This window comes from Opisthocomus hoazin, chromosome 26 (assembly GCF_030867145.1).
Source record: "Opisthocomus hoazin isolate bOpiHoa1 chromosome 26, bOpiHoa1.hap1, whole genome shotgun sequence".
Taxonomy (NCBI): Eukaryota; Metazoa; Chordata; class Aves; order Opisthocomiformes; family Opisthocomidae; genus Opisthocomus; species Opisthocomus hoazin.
In genome coordinates this window covers 3,523,069-3,538,147 of record NC_134439.1, presented here as the reverse complement: position 1 = coordinate 3,538,147, position 15,079 = coordinate 3,523,069, and the positions used below count along the sequence as shown (strand labels likewise).

The 15,079-nt window shown below is 54.9% G+C and overlaps 2 protein-coding genes across 6 annotated transcripts in view; both read right to left on the bottom strand.

The window, feature by feature from the left end:
- MRC2 (mannose receptor C-type 2) overlaps positions 1 to 987 on the bottom strand; it is a 30,028-nt gene extending 29,041 nt beyond the window's left edge. Inside the window, exon 1 of the mRNA XM_075443676.1 lies at positions 851 to 987. Coding sequence (XP_075299791.1) covers positions 851 to 941 — 91 coding nt within the window. The 5' untranslated portion in view covers positions 942 to 987. The remainder of the gene's footprint in view (positions 1 to 850) is intronic.
- A 7,955-nt stretch (positions 988 to 8,942) lies between these two features.
- Positions 8,943 to 15,079, bottom strand: part of TLK2 (tousled like kinase 2) — a 44,528-nt gene continuing 38,391 nt past the window's right edge. For all 5 annotated transcript variants that reach the window (XM_075443444.1, XM_075443443.1, XM_075443447.1 and 2 more), the window contains 4 exons: positions 14,322 to 14,460; positions 13,086 to 13,197; positions 11,981 to 12,088; positions 8,943 to 11,640 (listed from right to left, as the gene is read on the bottom strand). In XM_075443444.1, the coding sequence (XP_075299559.1) occupies positions 11,467 to 11,640; positions 11,981 to 12,088; positions 13,086 to 13,197; positions 14,322 to 14,460 (533 nt within the window). In that variant the 3' untranslated portion in view covers positions 8,943 to 11,466. The remainder of the gene's footprint in view (positions 11,641 to 11,980; positions 12,089 to 13,085; positions 13,198 to 14,321; positions 14,461 to 15,079) is intronic.

Below are 15,079 nucleotides of genomic sequence, written 5' to 3'. Positions count from 1 at the left end.
CCGAGGAGCTGCGGGCGCCTGGCACATGGTGTCTGCAGAAGGTTTGGGGGGGAAAAACCCAAAATACCAAAATACTGCCCGCGGACTTTACTGTGAGAAGTTATTAAAAAAAAAAAAAAAAAAAAGGGAAGTCTGCAAAGCCCCTCTCGGGCCCGATCCCGCGGGGCACTTTCCTCTGGGATCAACAGGCCGGGAGGGAGGGGAGGGTCAGGATGGGGGAGGGAGGAAACCTCCAACAAAACACTTTGGGCCCTTCCCGACCTCTCCCTCCGCCAACTGCCCTCCCCGGGGAAACAAAAGGCCGGAGCGGGGTTGCGGGGCGCTGCGGGCCGGCGGCCCCCCCACCCCGGCCCCCGCCACCCCCCCGGCCGCGGAAGCGTTTCCGTCGGGCTCGCCAGACGCTGCGTGGCCGCCCGGCGCGGGGAGTTAAACTAAAAATAATAAAAGCGAGCGAAAAAGCGGCGGAACGGGGAGCAAACACGACGCGGCGAAACTGGAGAAAACAAAACGCGGCGGAACAAACCGCGGCCGAAGGAAGATGAAGTAAAACAAACAGCGATAAAACCAAATCAAACATCCCGGGAGGAGATAAACCGGAGCGATGTGAACGGCCCCGGAGCGAAGCGGCCCCTCGCTCTCCCTGCCGCCGGGGTCCCGCCGCCCCCCTCCCGGGCAGTGCCCCGCGGAGCTGGGCTGGGGGGAGCCCGCCGGGGGGCTCCCCCATCCCTCCCTGCGCTGGTTTCCCCCCCCATAGCTATTAAGTCGCGGAGAGCGGAGGGGGGGGGGGGGGGTGGGAGGAAGGGGGTCCGGCGGAGATGGGGGTTTGGGGGGGGGGGGGTCGCGGTCCCACCTGGGTGCGCAGCGCCGAGCACCAGCTGGAGGCCGAGCAGGCAGCAGAGGGGGGCACGGAGGGGCCGCGGGGCCGCCGAGCCGCGCCCCATCCCCGGCGCTGCCCCGCTCCGCTCCGCTCGGGGCCGCGCTGCTCCCTGCCCGCGGCCGGGGGACGGCGGGGGGCGGGCGGCGGGGGAGGAGGAGGAGGAGGGACACCGAAAAGGGAGAGGGAGGAGAGAAGGGAGGGAAAAATAAAGTTTAAGAAGAAATGAAAAAAAAAAAAAAATATTAAAAAAAAGGAAAAAATTTAAAAAATTAAAAAAATAAATAACTGGGGGGAAAAAAAAACGGAACGCGGAGCGTGTGCGCCGGCCTCAGACACTGCGTCAGCGGGAGCCGCGCGGCCCTCGCCGGTGGGCCCGGCCCGGAACAGCGGCGGGGGGAGCGGGGGGGGCCGCCGGGGGGGTCCCGGTGCCGCTGCCCCGCGCCGGGGCTCGGCGGCGCCGGTGGGGTTTGGGGTGATGCGGGGGGTGAGGGGTGGTGCTGGGGTTTGGGGGTGATGGGGTGGTGCTGGGGGGCTGAGGGGTGATGCTGGGGGGTGGGGGTGATGGTGGGGGGTGGTGTTGGGGGGTGAGGGGTGATACTGGGGTTTGGGGGTGATGCTGGGGACGGAGGGTGGTGCTGGGGGTTGGTGGGGTGGTGTTGGGGGGCTGAGGAATGATACTGGGGGGTGCGGGTGATGCTGGGGGCGGGGGGTGGTGTTGGGGGTTTGGGGGTTATGCTGGGGTTTGGGGGTGATGCCCGGGGGTGAGGAGTGATGCTGGGGGGTGGTGTTGGGATTTGCGGGTGATGCTGGGGGGTAAGGGGTGATGGTGGAGGGTGGTGTTGGGGTTTGGGGGTGATGCTGGAGACGGGGGTGGTATTGGGGTTTGGGGGTGATGCCCGGGGGTGAGGGGTGATGCTGGAGGGGGGGGTGGTGTTAGGGTTTGGGGGTGATGCTGGGGGGTGGGGAGTGATGCCAAGGAGCACGGGGCCAAGAGCATCGCACAGTATCCGCTGTGGATGTACCCCATATCCAAGAGCTAAATATAAAAAGCTTTTTAAAAACTTTTACATACCTTTTTTTTCCCCCCACGCCTCCCTTCTCATCAGGGCTGCCCAGCCCCCCAACAGCCACGCAAAGCAGGCAATGAACATGGGAAATGCGGGCAATGGGCATCATCCCGGGTTCATACGGCTGTCGGGCTGCATGTTTCCGTGCGAGGAGGCCCACTGCCACGGGAGCCACACGAACACTGCAGATTCCTGCTTGGGGCAAGGGGGGGTTTCTTCAGTGCAAAAAACCACTGACACTTTACAAGCCATCAGCACCAACCCAGCACAGCTGCTGACGCCTTCCTGGAGGTCTGGCTGGAGGGAACGGGACAGACGAGGCACCTGGAGGGGATTCAGCATCTCAATTTACTGAAACCAAATAAAAACCCCAAATCCCTGAAACCTGGGAGGAGAAAATCTGCATCAGGCAGCTGGGCATGGCTCAGGTGTTGTCCTGCCCAGCTCAGCTGCTGCAGAGCTGGTTCTCCATTGCTGGGGCAATCGAGCAAGCGTTGAACAGCAAGGTGGGAACATCTGGAAGCGCGGTGGGACCCAGGTTGGGTACGTTGAGGTTTTTTGCTCAGGATTTTGCTGGGAAGCCCCGGGGGGACCAGCGCAGGCTGGCCCTGCTGTGTCCCCCCGCACTCGAGGGTTGTGCTCGGACCCAGCCGAAAAGCAGCAAATTCCTCTTTTCCCTGATGGCTGGAAGGGTCCGGCTTCTCCTGGCATTGCCCATGGCATGGCAACATGGCATGGTGCAAAGCTTTGGTTGCACCGGTGTGGAAAGCATGAAGCCTGTGGTGCCCATCCCGTGGGAACATCCCTGAGGATGTGGGAGCCTCGCCTCCTCCTGGAGCTCTCCAGTGGTTTGAGCAGCGCTGGGGGACACATCAGACCTCGACACGCAGGCTCTGCCGTACAAAATTCAGGTGAGACGATGCTTTTAATCAGGCCAAGACGATGGCAGCGCTCCCTGGAGCGGGGAGCAGGATCTGGCCCCGAGATGGCGCGACGTGGGGGGGACGTGTGTAAGCCAGCCACGTGCTGTTCGGCTGTTCCTGTGAAAATAAATGAATCTGTTGTTTCCCAGCAAGGCAGGAAGGACCTGGAGACCTGTGCCAGGACGGGCTTTGGGGATGCAAACCCTCCAGAGGGCCCAATTAAGCACATCAGCATCTGGGCTGTTGGGTTTTTTCAAGCCAGGGATTATTTTTTAATTGAGAACAGCCTCGCTTGCCCTCTGTGGCTGGACACGCGCCGGGGGCTGCCCACGGGGACCGACTGCGACAGCCCGGAGGAGAGGAGGGAATTGCCCAGATCCTCACTCCCATCCCTAAACCTTGGAGACCACTCCTGGGGGTTGCCTCCCACTGAGGCACCAGCGACTGGAGATGATGGAGCCGTGAAGTCCCACCAGTGGCACCCTCCTTCCGTTCCCGACAGACTTGACATCCCTTTCCCGGGAGGCGAATTCCGTCCAAAGCAGGGGATGCAGCAGAGGCGAAAGGCTTTGGATCCCACAGAGCATCGCTGCCTCCTGACCTGGCTCATCCCATGTCTTGAAAGCCCCTGCACTGTGTGTGATTAGAAGATAATTAGCACTTCCTAATAATTAATTCCTCCAATGCAGGCCAACAGCTCCTCACCTACTGTCCTCCTAACCCGGTTTAGTACCAGTTGAGTTGCTACTCATTGGAGCAGATCGGGAGGAAACGCATTTTTCCCTTCCCCTGGGACTTTTCCAAGCTGTCTGACCTCTCTGGCCCTAACGAGTTGCTGCCAGAGGAGGGGATGTGGCCGCGTGCAGGAGACGGCTGACTGCGCCGTCGGCCGTGCTCTTGGGAGAGCTCCTTGCGCCGGGCGATGGGTGGGAGCGACGGGCTCGTCCTCCTGGGCTTAGCCAGTGCTTGGGACATTAAGCGTCTGCGGCCGATTCCCGCAGAACATCTGTATCTGTCCCCTAGTTGGGACAATAAAAGCGATGTTTTGGCCAAAGCAATGTAGGGTAGGGGGATGGTCACAGTGGAGGGGCTGCGGTGGGACGGTGTGAAGCAGCGTTGGCTGGAGTGGAAGTCACCCTGCCAGAGCATTTGGAGAACATTTCCAGAGATGGATCTGTGCCACTCGCCCACCTTTGGCTGGAGATCTGCCATGGTCGGGAAGTGCTGGCAGAAAATGGGTCGGTCAGGACGCTCAGCTTCCCACGGGTTGGAAAATAAGCATCGCTAACGAGCTGTGGGACCCAGCCATTTGGGATGGAAAGAAAAACCCAGACTTGAAGCTGGGGTGCTCAGTGGCATCAAGGCACCCTGTGAGTTGCTGAGTTTGGGGATGTTATGTGGCACATGTGGCATTTGTTTGTACCAGAGGCTTTAGAAGGCAGGATGTGGGGACTTGTGGACCATGAGAGCAGCATCCGTTGCACCAGGCTTGAGGGCAGATGCTCTGAAGGAAGGATCTGCACCGACCCATCAGCCGTCTCTGAGGACTGGCAGGTCCCAAGGGTCTATTTGAGAGCCTGGGGAGGACATAGCAGTATGTTGTATCATAGAATCATATGCCAGAAAAGACGTCTAAGATCAAGTCCAACCATCCACCCAACATGCCCATGCCTGCTAAACCATGTCCCGAAGTGCCACATCTACACGTTTTTGAACCCCTCCAGGAATGGGGACTCCACCACCTCCCTGGGCAGCCTGGTCCAATGCCTGACCACTCTTTCAGTAAAGAAATTTTTCCAAAGATCTAATCTAAACCTCCCCTGAAGCAACTTGAGGCCATTGCCTCTCGTCCTGTCGCTAGTTACTTGGGAGAAGAGACCAGAGAGGCCGCAGGTCCTGCTCGGTTGTGGTCTTCCAAGGGTGTTCCCCCATCCCACGGTTCTCCGCAGGACTGCAGGGCTCCAGGAGACCAGCGCTGGAGAGCAAAGCCCTGCTTGCAGGCAGGGGCTGTCATGGAGCTGCAATTTGCTTTGCCGGGGACCGGCAGCACCTGCCAGGCTCCGCCGCGAGCTCAGCCCTGCGTCCGCGCCGGCTCGGCCTCATCCTGGCCCCCGAACGGGCCCGGCCGGGCCAAGATCAACACCCCCCTGGCAGGCATCGCCGCGCTGAGGTCACTGCTTGGGGAAGAGGCCGTCTTGGCGTCTGCTGGCTCCTCGCTCCCCCGCGCCGGCAGCAGGGGAAGGCCACGTCGCTCTCCCTGCGTCGCAGACGGGCGAGGGACGGCCCCAGCCCCAGCAATGGAGAGGGCTTCCCCCCCGCAGCCCGCTGCCGGGCTCTGCACTGCAGGCAGCGAGGGGTGGTCAGCAGCCCCCTCGCTGGGATCTGGGGCTTGGCACAGCGGGGAACGCGCACGGGGGGTATGCAGGGGACTTGTCTGCACCCTGCGTCCCGAGGACGAGCCTGGGGACACCGTGAGGGGTCTCAGCTCCTCCCTGGCCCTGGGCATGTTGGCGGCCGTTGGGTGCCTGGGTGATGCTGATGGTCCCGGGGTTTGGTTTCCCCAAGAACCGACGGGTTCAGCGCTGGGCGAGGGGTCTCGGTGCTGGTGGCCGGGGCTCACCGAGCAGGGGGGATGTCGGGGAGGCACCCGACCCTCGCCTGCACTGCGGTTTGCTCCCCGTGCTGCTCGCCTGGGTGCAGAAACACAGCATTTAAGATCAACCCCAGCTTTGCTCGACACCCAGCTGCAGATAGAAGGATCCTGGCCAAAAAGAAGGGCCGTTTCCCTGCCTCCAAACCGACTGTCCCCTTGGCTCTTGAGAGGAGCAGACGGGGGTTTCCCAGCTGCTGGGGTCCCTTCAGGGGCTTGGTCAGCCGCAGACCACCCCCCCCCCCCGACACCCTCCCCAGCTCTGCTGGCTCCCAGCACTGCAAAGGGGGTCCCTTTGTGGGCGTCCCTCACTGCAACTCTCAGCTCTTCGCTGCTCTCTCTTCTGCAGCCCTTAAAAGTCAGGCAAGTTCAAGCTGCAAATAATTTATTAAAACCAGATGTGCTCGCTCAAAGCTGCCACGAGGAATTTCAGGGCGCTCCAGCCCTGGGAGGGCCAGCGCCGAGCTCCCTGCCCTTCCGCCGCGGGGGCGAGACGAGGCCGGGGGCTGCCCGGGGAGCAGCGCTGCCCTCCGAGCCCGCTGCCTCTCCTTCCTCCCCAGGGCTCCTGGAAAGGGGCAGAGAGGAATTCCAGCCATTTGCAAGAAATTTGCCTTTTAGAAAAACACTTTCCCCGCATGACTCCAGAGCAAATGAGCAGAGCTGGGTTGCAGAGCGGGGAGAGAAGGCAGCTGGAGAGTGGCGGAGGACAGCACATCCCGAACGGCATCTTCCTCCCGCCGGAAGCGGGGATGGGACCGGGAGCCAGCTCCCACCCTGTCCCGCCGCCCTTTCCAGCCGCAGGAGCGTGGTCCAGCGGCCACGCAGTCAGCCCAAGATGCTTCATTTCTACCTCTGCCACTGCCTTACCTCGTAGCCACGGGCACATCCCCTTCTGCCGCCATCCCTCGCCGGTCCCCTTAGCCTGGAGGGGTTCTGGGATCAATGCCAGCCGGTCTCCTGGGTTTGGGTGAGAGCGAGTGGATTTTCAGGATTAGCAGGAGCTGGGATGAGCCAATGCTGAACAAAGCAGGTTTCGAGCCCTGATCTTGAAGCAGAGCTGAGCCAGGCCAAGAGCGAGGAGATTGCCGACACGGCAGCCTGTGTCCCACGGACCCCAGCCAACGCGCGCTCGTGGCTCCAGCGCAGCCGGCGGCTTCGGTCAACAGAGCAGCACAGGGCTGAGCAGAGCTGGGTTTTTTTCCCCATGAATGCAAACCAGAGCCAAGCACCGTATAAACCCACCACCCGCCTTCCCCGTGGCTGCTTGAGCAGGGATGGGAGATCTGGCCTGCGTGCGAGGCTGAGTCTCCCCAGCTTCGCCCTGCTGCTCCCCGCAGCATCCCTGCCATTTTAGCTCCATCTGTGGCTTTTTAGCTCCAGCTGGACCATTGCCCCCCTCTGCCCCAGCCCTGCAGCCCAAGTAACAGCGGGTGAGCAAGCAGCTGTGGGCCAGGGCTGCCTGCAGGCTCACCCCACACTGGTGGGGCAGATGGTGGCTAACCTCTAGGTTTAGGCTTTACTGGATCGGCTCAAAGTGCCGAGCCTCCCCTGTGCCGATCCAGCAGCTGGCCAGCTGGACATGAGGAGCAACAGAAACACTGACCTGCTGCGGAAGGATGGAGGGAGGAAGAAGAGCTGCAGCAACCCATCCCGTGGCAAGACGCAGGGCTGGGCGCGCAGAGGAGCAGAGAGGAGCGCACAGCGCTGGCAGCAGCGTGCGGATCCTCACCAGGCGGCACGCGCCAGCGGCTTTTCCCATCCTTCGCTCCCCCACGGAGTTAATGCATGAAATGAGAGCGTGTCTCAGCCCCGGCCCCGGCTCAGACAATAGCGTCCTTGTGGCCAAGACGCCCGTTCCCGGGTGTGAACGTGGCGAGGGGAGGCCGAGCAGCTCCGCGTTTGCTTGGCCTCTCGCCCCCACCCAGAGCGATGGCCACAGGCAAAGCGGAGACCGTGGGCACAGCCATGTGTGGCAGCAGAAATTCAGAGTCTCAGTGCAAAGATTCACTGGCATCTGGTAGGAAATGCACCTCCGGGCTGGGTGAGGGCCAGGGCTGTGCTGGGTCTCGCTTCCACGCGTTGCAAGTCTCCTCTCCCCTCCACGCTGGGTGTAGGAAGGTTTAAGTCTAGGCTGCTTGAGCCAGGCTCACGTAGCACCCAGAAAATAACATCCTCCAGCAGCAAATCCCAGGGAGACGCTGGCAGCAGTAGCAAACCTCGTGTCGAGGGCTTGCCAGCTCACAAAATAATCTGGGACTGGCCCATTTGGCAGGAGGAAGCTCATTTCATAGTGTGACTCCTAACCGCTAACGTAGGAGGCGAAGCATCCAGCCAGGCAGCCCCTCAGCAAGTCTCACTCCCGCTGGCGTGAAGCTGAGCGTGTAATTCCACGTACGTCCCTGCTCCCGGGCACGCCACGCACGCGTGGTGGGTACCTGGCCCGGAGGCCGGACTGCCGCCGTCACCGCAGGGTGCTTGCGCCTTCGCTGCTGGAACGCTGCCGCCGCCTCCCCCTGCCCAGATCTGCGTCCCATCATCAAAGCTGGCACAGGGGGCCGAAAAATAATCAACTGCAGCAGCGGGGAGGGAGCCGAGCTGCTTTCGGTGTTCGGTTTCACTCGCGCTCAGTTGAAAGCTGACTTGAAGTTAAAGTGCGGCAAGGGTGACGTCAGGTTTGCTGCAAAATCCTCATCCCCAGCAACTCTTCCTCCGGAGGAAGCAGGCTCTGGAGGGCAGCTGCTGCCCCGCTTCACCCTAGGGATGCCCGGGGATGCCCCGCGCTGGGCTGGGGCTGCCTGCAGAGGAGCTGGGCGGGTGGGCTGGCACTCCCCGGTTATTAGTCCAGACACGAGCAGACTTGACGGCTTCAGCTGCCAAGGTCCTTTTTCATTTGCTATTGTATGTTCTTAAAGCTGACAAGACTCGGGTGTAAGAAATTAAAGGAGCTGAGTTTCCCATCACTGCTCAACATGGTTATTCCAGGTGACTGAGTCTGGAGCCTCGGGCACCCATGGGCTGGGGAGCAGCCGGCAGGTCACAGCCACCAGCTCTCGGCACGGCCAGCCAGGGCACGGGAGTTCAACACAATTTTCATCAACAGACACAAGACACAAAAAAAGGTGTTTTTTGTGTCCTGAACATACATAGCTCCTTAAGGCAGCTGCTACTCTAGTGGAAATGAGGGACAAACCCACCTCAGATGACTGTCTTGATGTTCCTGAACAAGATCAATGGCAGCAATTAAACAAGACTCAGTAATTTTCAGCGATTCCCCACCTCCGACGCAGAGATCTCGCTGTTCCAAGCTGTCAAATGCAACCTTCCTCCATCTTTCCTCATCTTGTCCTGTGTCACCTCCATGCAGCTACTGCAAGAGAGCTCCTGCCAACGCTATAAAGAGCAAAACAGTAAAAGCCAAGCAAATCAGTTTCTTAAAACTTATTTTAATATCCATGTCTCATCTGTTGGGTAGAGCCAAAACAGTCTGGCCTGGTTTAAGTTACAAATTCTTCATACACTTTTCTTTAAGTAAATGAACAGTGTGGCAACAGGGTCTGTTATTTGAAGTGAAACCCATATTAACGAGGAAGGTGTCGCAGCCAGAATTCTACCAGGGTTCTTCACTGCTATCAGCCCCGGGAGAGGCCAACGCTGTCCCCAGGCCCCTGGATGGGTGTCGCACAGCAGGAATAAATGCATCTGACACAAAACTAATCACACCCACAGAGATAGCACACACTGTATGTCCAAGAAACAACGGGACCGGGATAGAAAAAACCCTTTTAGAATTCTCCCCGATGTGGACAGACACCAAATCATCAGTTTCAGCAAACGGGATGAAGCATCAACCCTGATTTCACCTGACGTAGGCCGAGTAGACACGTCGAAGCGCTGCTTGCTAAACAGTTAACTTCTGGAATAGCGCAGCAGGGATGGAAAGGGCTAAGAAATTATGGCTGAGGATTTAAAGATGCAGTATTTCTTTTCTTTGTTTAAAACACTACAGTTTAGAGACCACCCTAATGCAGCTGCAAGTGATTACATCCAATTAAAAGCCCAAGAATCACTACAAAAATTGTAATAAAAACCAAAGCAGCAGAGTTCTCCACTTCCCAGATCCATTGCTTAATTTCAACAGACTCCTCCATTTTTCAGTTAACCACAAGTTCCTGATCAGGTTTAAGCACAGTATTTGCAGACAATGGCTTACAATAAGGCAGACAAGTGGTAGTTCTCTCCAAAAGTGCGTGACGGAGAACATCACTTGCCCTGAGAACGCCATTCAGGTGCCGAGCGCCCCAAACAGCCCACACGCTGCCGGAGCTGCGGGAACGATCCTGGAGGTGCCACAGAGAGGACAGTCCACACCACAGTGGTCTGGGTATTGGGTTAGGAAGTGAACACAGGGTAATTTGTTTTTCAAACACCTCCCTGAATTGCAGTAGCCCACCGCTCAGCTCCCTCCCGAGACAAGCCTTGCTCATGAACACTGCATCTTTAAATATTTCTGGCTCTGAGCTCCTGCCACATGTTAGGAGCGCTCCAACCTGGCTGCCACATGTTCAAGTGCTGTGCTTTTTGTGTATGTTTTCAGCTTTCCTTCAGTGTGGGGGGGAAAAGGGGGCACAGTGGGGACAAGAGGCTTGCGTTTCACAGCCCGCAGACTCCAGCTGAAGGTGCAAGACCCCTTCAGGCAGATTACAGAAGGGAGACAACAATAATAATTAGAGTGTTTGTTCCCTTCAAGAACATTATCTCATTCCCTGTCATTTGAAATCAGATGCAGCAATGGCAGCAAGTTAGGGAAGTCAGCAAGTTTGAAGAGGAAAGTGTTAAGGAAGAGAGGAAGCTTTGCTGCCAAGTCACCTAACTGAGAAGAGCGGGCAAGTCTTCAGCTTTGGATTTTTATAACATGAGCAAGATATGTACAGTACTGTGTGAGCACAGATCACACCTGTGATCGACTGAACTGTGCTCCGATTCTTTCCCAGTCGCTGCCTGCCTTTTCAACAGTCACCAGACATCACGCTCCTGAGAGCAGAGAGCACCTCGCGAACACGTCAGGGTGTGTTTTCAAAAAGAACAGCACTTCAAATAAATTAAAAAGGGTGCAACCGTTTTGAGAGCTACGAAGCAGCAGCTGAAAACCTTGTGGCAGTCTGAGCTGTGATCCACTGATCACAGGAGATCTACGCAGGCCTGCTCTCCTCTGGGCTTCACCGCCCTCCTGAGAAGGTGAAGTAATCGTAAGAGGCCATCCCAAGGGAGCAGAAAGTGGCACCATCCGCAGAATGGACACTGCCATGAACCTGCTAATACGGGTTTCACTTTGAGACCAGAAAACTGTTTTCTTCCAAAAAATTGTTATTTTTAAAAAACTGAAATTAATTAGGGGTAAAACACTAACTCTAGTGCCATGAACAGGCAGGATCAACTTTTTTCCCCTCCAAAGGGCAAAGAGTCATATACCATCCCCAGCTGAACCTTGGTGCTTCGAGCTTTTCAGGAGATGTTACCTAAACTTTATTAAAAGAAAAAGAACAATGTTTAAATATCAACACTGGACTAGCCCAGTCTTTTTCCAAAGTCCACATTCTTCATATGAAGCACACACGGCGTCCTGGATTCCCCAAGGCTGCATGTTCAGAAGTTCACAGTACATGGAACCATGTCTTTTTGTATTTTCTTGAGTTTCCCCTACTTGCTCAGAGCAGCCACCATTTTGTGGTCATTTACTCAAGCCATCTCCTATCCACATGGCTTGGCCTAGATGCTGACGGTTTTCTTGATGAGAGTTGATGTTGTCATGCTCCATGGATGGAAAAAAGCAAGAGAAAAAAAGCACCTGGTACAGGTTTCTTGAGACCCTTGCGGATTCCTCTATTCCAAAGCTGTTTCTGAAAGTCTTTTTGCCGGTTTCTCAAGCAGTTTTTGGCCTATTACTGTGTCTCAGTTTGAAGAGCTGTTATTGGATGATCCAGAGGTGGATGCAATTGCAGCTCCAGCTGGGCTGCTTGTGGATACAGATTTGCGGATGTGAGGCAGCAAGTATGGGTCACAGGCCAGCTGCTGGACATCTATCCGATCCTCCTTTCGGTAGGCCAGACAACGTCTGATAAATGCCTGCAGACACCCCAAAACAAGAATTAGTAGGTGGACAGATGCTTCCTTTGACAGATAACTTTGGGAGCGGGGCCAATCTGACAACCCCAGTGCCGAAATTCCTTCCCCGGTGACCACGGAGACAGCCCAGCTCCTACACCAGAAGCTCATCTTCTAGAAGCAGAAAGCACGGGCAGAGGCACACGCTGCACTCCGTTCAATCCTCGGCCTGACAGCTACCAGGCAAAGCCACTGACCACTCTGCAGGAGGCAGGCACTAAACACCAAGAGCACAGAGCAGCCAGTGCCGATTGCTGGCTGAAATACACAGCGCGATCAGGCTCGCTGCAAGAATATTTACCTTTGCTTCTGGCGTGACTACTGGCTTTGGAGGGAACTGCACCTCGGTAGCTTTCAGAATTGTGTTCTCCTGCAGAATATCTTGTTGTGACTGGTTGTGACCGAAGGGCTAGCAAAAAAATGGAAGACTGTTGTTAAAGGTTGCCGACAGAACTTAAAAAACCCATAAAGCTACTGTTTATCATCACTTGACATCATTTTTCTGGGCAAGCAGCCCATGAATGCTGTGAAGGTACTGCAGATTCCAGCCAGATGACCAGGACACATTGCTCCCACACTAAACTGAACAAAAGGGACCAAGCTGGAATGTGTCTGGGGTGTCTCCGGCTCAGACAGGAGGGATCTCCACCTGCTTTCAGACGCCATACATCAGCTTCAGCAGGTGCAAGAGGGCCTTGATCCGAGCTGACAGGAGATTCACCCACTTCAATCTGGGCTGGTTCCGCTGTTTGTCAGACTGACAACACCAAGCAACACAGCGTGTTTGTCAGCCCAGGCTTTCACAACACTTGGTTAACCAAGGACTTATGAAAACAAGAGTTAATGGAATCCTTTTCCTACTCCAGTCTATTTCTTCTATTGTCCTAAAACAAATTACCTTCTCTCAGGACAAATCATCTTTTCCTGATCCAGACTCTTCCCTTCCAAAAGCCATCCTAAAAACTTCTGGAGTGGGTCTTTGTACCTACTGATTTTTTTTGTTTTGTTTTCTCTTTCTAAAACACACTTGCAGCCGTCAAGCAATATCACGCTGGACACAGACTTAGTGCACGGAAAGCATCACACAACACTGCCAGACCGAGAACCTCAGGTGCCTGGCCCTGAATGACACACTTGCCCTGCCCAGAATGGCCTCAGTGGGAACGTGCCCAGTGGAAAGAGATGTTCTGCAGAACTTTGCTTCTGAAAGAAGTGTCAGGTAGAGCAAAACCCAACCTAGTAAATTCTCCCCACTTCATTAGCGTGAACTCTGCCTTGGAACTGATGGCAAGGAGATAAAGCAGAGGGACCTTCTAAGCCTGGGGAGGAGAAAGCAGCAGAAGCCAGGGCTACCTCCCAACAAGTTTGGGAATTGCCACTAAAAAAGGAGTTAAATGCTTTCTTACCTTTCTGCCATAGAGACATTGATAGAAGATGACTCCTACTGACCAGACATCAACTTTATTTGAAATCTTTGGAGGTTCTTTCCCAACCACAAAACATTCTGGTGGCAAATACCTGATAAGAAAAAAGCAACAACACGTTACGAGCAGCATCTCCAAATACTTTCAATATTTTCTTTAGAAAGGAAGGAACAAGCTTCTGTGGTCAGGTATTGGCTTGGGACTTGAGGGACCCAGTTTCATTCCTGTGCATCTTTGGGCCGAGATCACCAATGCATATGCCTTCTGGACACAGTGATCTCAAGGACTCTCCCGATGCTCACGGTCTGAGCTAGTCAGCACAGTCAGTTTCTTTTCACTGGTGCACATAAAATAATCCCATATTTTTCTATCTTCAGAACTGGTATTTGTTGTTAAAAAGACTTGGCCAACAATTCCACAACAGAAACACGCAGCCAAAATACATATTTCTAGAAATACAACTGCAGATGCCACATCCTAGTCAGAGACACTCAGCCTTGCTCAAACTACAGCCAGTTTCATTTTCAGCAATGGAACAAGCCTGCACAATACCGAATGCCTAAACAAATGTTCCTGTCCGACTGTTGCCCATAGTGACAGTCTGCAGCCTAGGTAGTACCTAGGAATCGCACTCTGTGATGCTCACTGCAGGTCTTGCTCTCAGCCACGGGTGATGCAGTGACAACACTTGGCACTGATGATAAAGTCTTGCTGAAAACATCTTTCACACCACACTTGACCGTGAAGCTCTGGGTATAGACAGCACTGAGATTTACATTTCTAACTATGGATTTTCACCGCCTTACTTCAGCAGAATACTCTTTCCATCTCCCTGATGTACCTGAATTTCTACATAAGCATGGTATTGTCCTCCTCCTTGCTTAAAGTGTTAGAGAGTGCCATTATGGACTGTGAAATAGCAGCCAAGCTCCACTCCAGAGCTTGCTATCCCAGCAGCATGCAGCACACACAGTTTTTCTCCAGGCCCTTTGGATAAGAGATGCTTTTCAAATGTAGAAACACTAACCCACTAAAAAGTAAAAAGTTGCCAGCCTCAAAAGAAGCTGTGTGACAACAAGAGCAGTTTCCAGGGTCTCAGACCTCCGGTGTCTCAAGCTGTCACAGACAATGGCAGCACACACAGAGCTGACAAAGATCCAAAGCTGTTTAGAAACTGTTCTTGATCTGTAACTTGCAAGTGCCCCAGGCGACGCTTACCAGTAAGTACCAGCCCCCTGCGATGTCAGTTCCATGCCATCAACAGAGTTGTAGCTGTCATCATCCATGATTTTGGAAAGTCCAAAATCTGTGATTTTTATCTCTCCACATGCAGTACCATTGACTAGAAGAATGTTACCTAGACAGAGGAAGGAAATAATCCTTTAGAATACGCATGTAGCAGGAAGAAAAACAAGAATAAAATTTCATTGAACTGTGGCACTCTGCACGAGAGGACAAGGAACCTACACAGTGAGCTGCAGCAGCCTGGGGTAGATATTTTAACACAATATCCTGAGCTCCAGAGACAACCCGGCTCCCACCAAGTGCCAAAACCGATCTGCCCATCCTTGAAGGAACCAGTGGCCCGACATTACTTGAAGCCTCCATATTCTGAGCCCTATTAACCAAAGGAGCTTAATGCCCATGCTGTTTTCTCCCCTCTCAAAGGTCCCGTTGGAAGGGCAGGTCAAAAAGGAGGATTAAGAAGTACACATACACAGTTATGACTCATTCTGCCCAGAAGTCCTGACTTGCCCTGGCCTCTCAGCAAGCCAGAAACTCTCTCCTTCCTGGCAGTGCTCCCCAGTGGCTTTCTAAGCTCAAAAAGGACAATTGCTGCTTAGGCAAGAGTCTTTTACAAATTCATCAAGGATCAAGAAGTCAAATCATCACTCTCTTTCTCAAAGTCTACAACAAAGCAGCAGAATCGTGCATGATGGCAGTGGATGAATCACAGCTTTAGACAACTGTAGGCA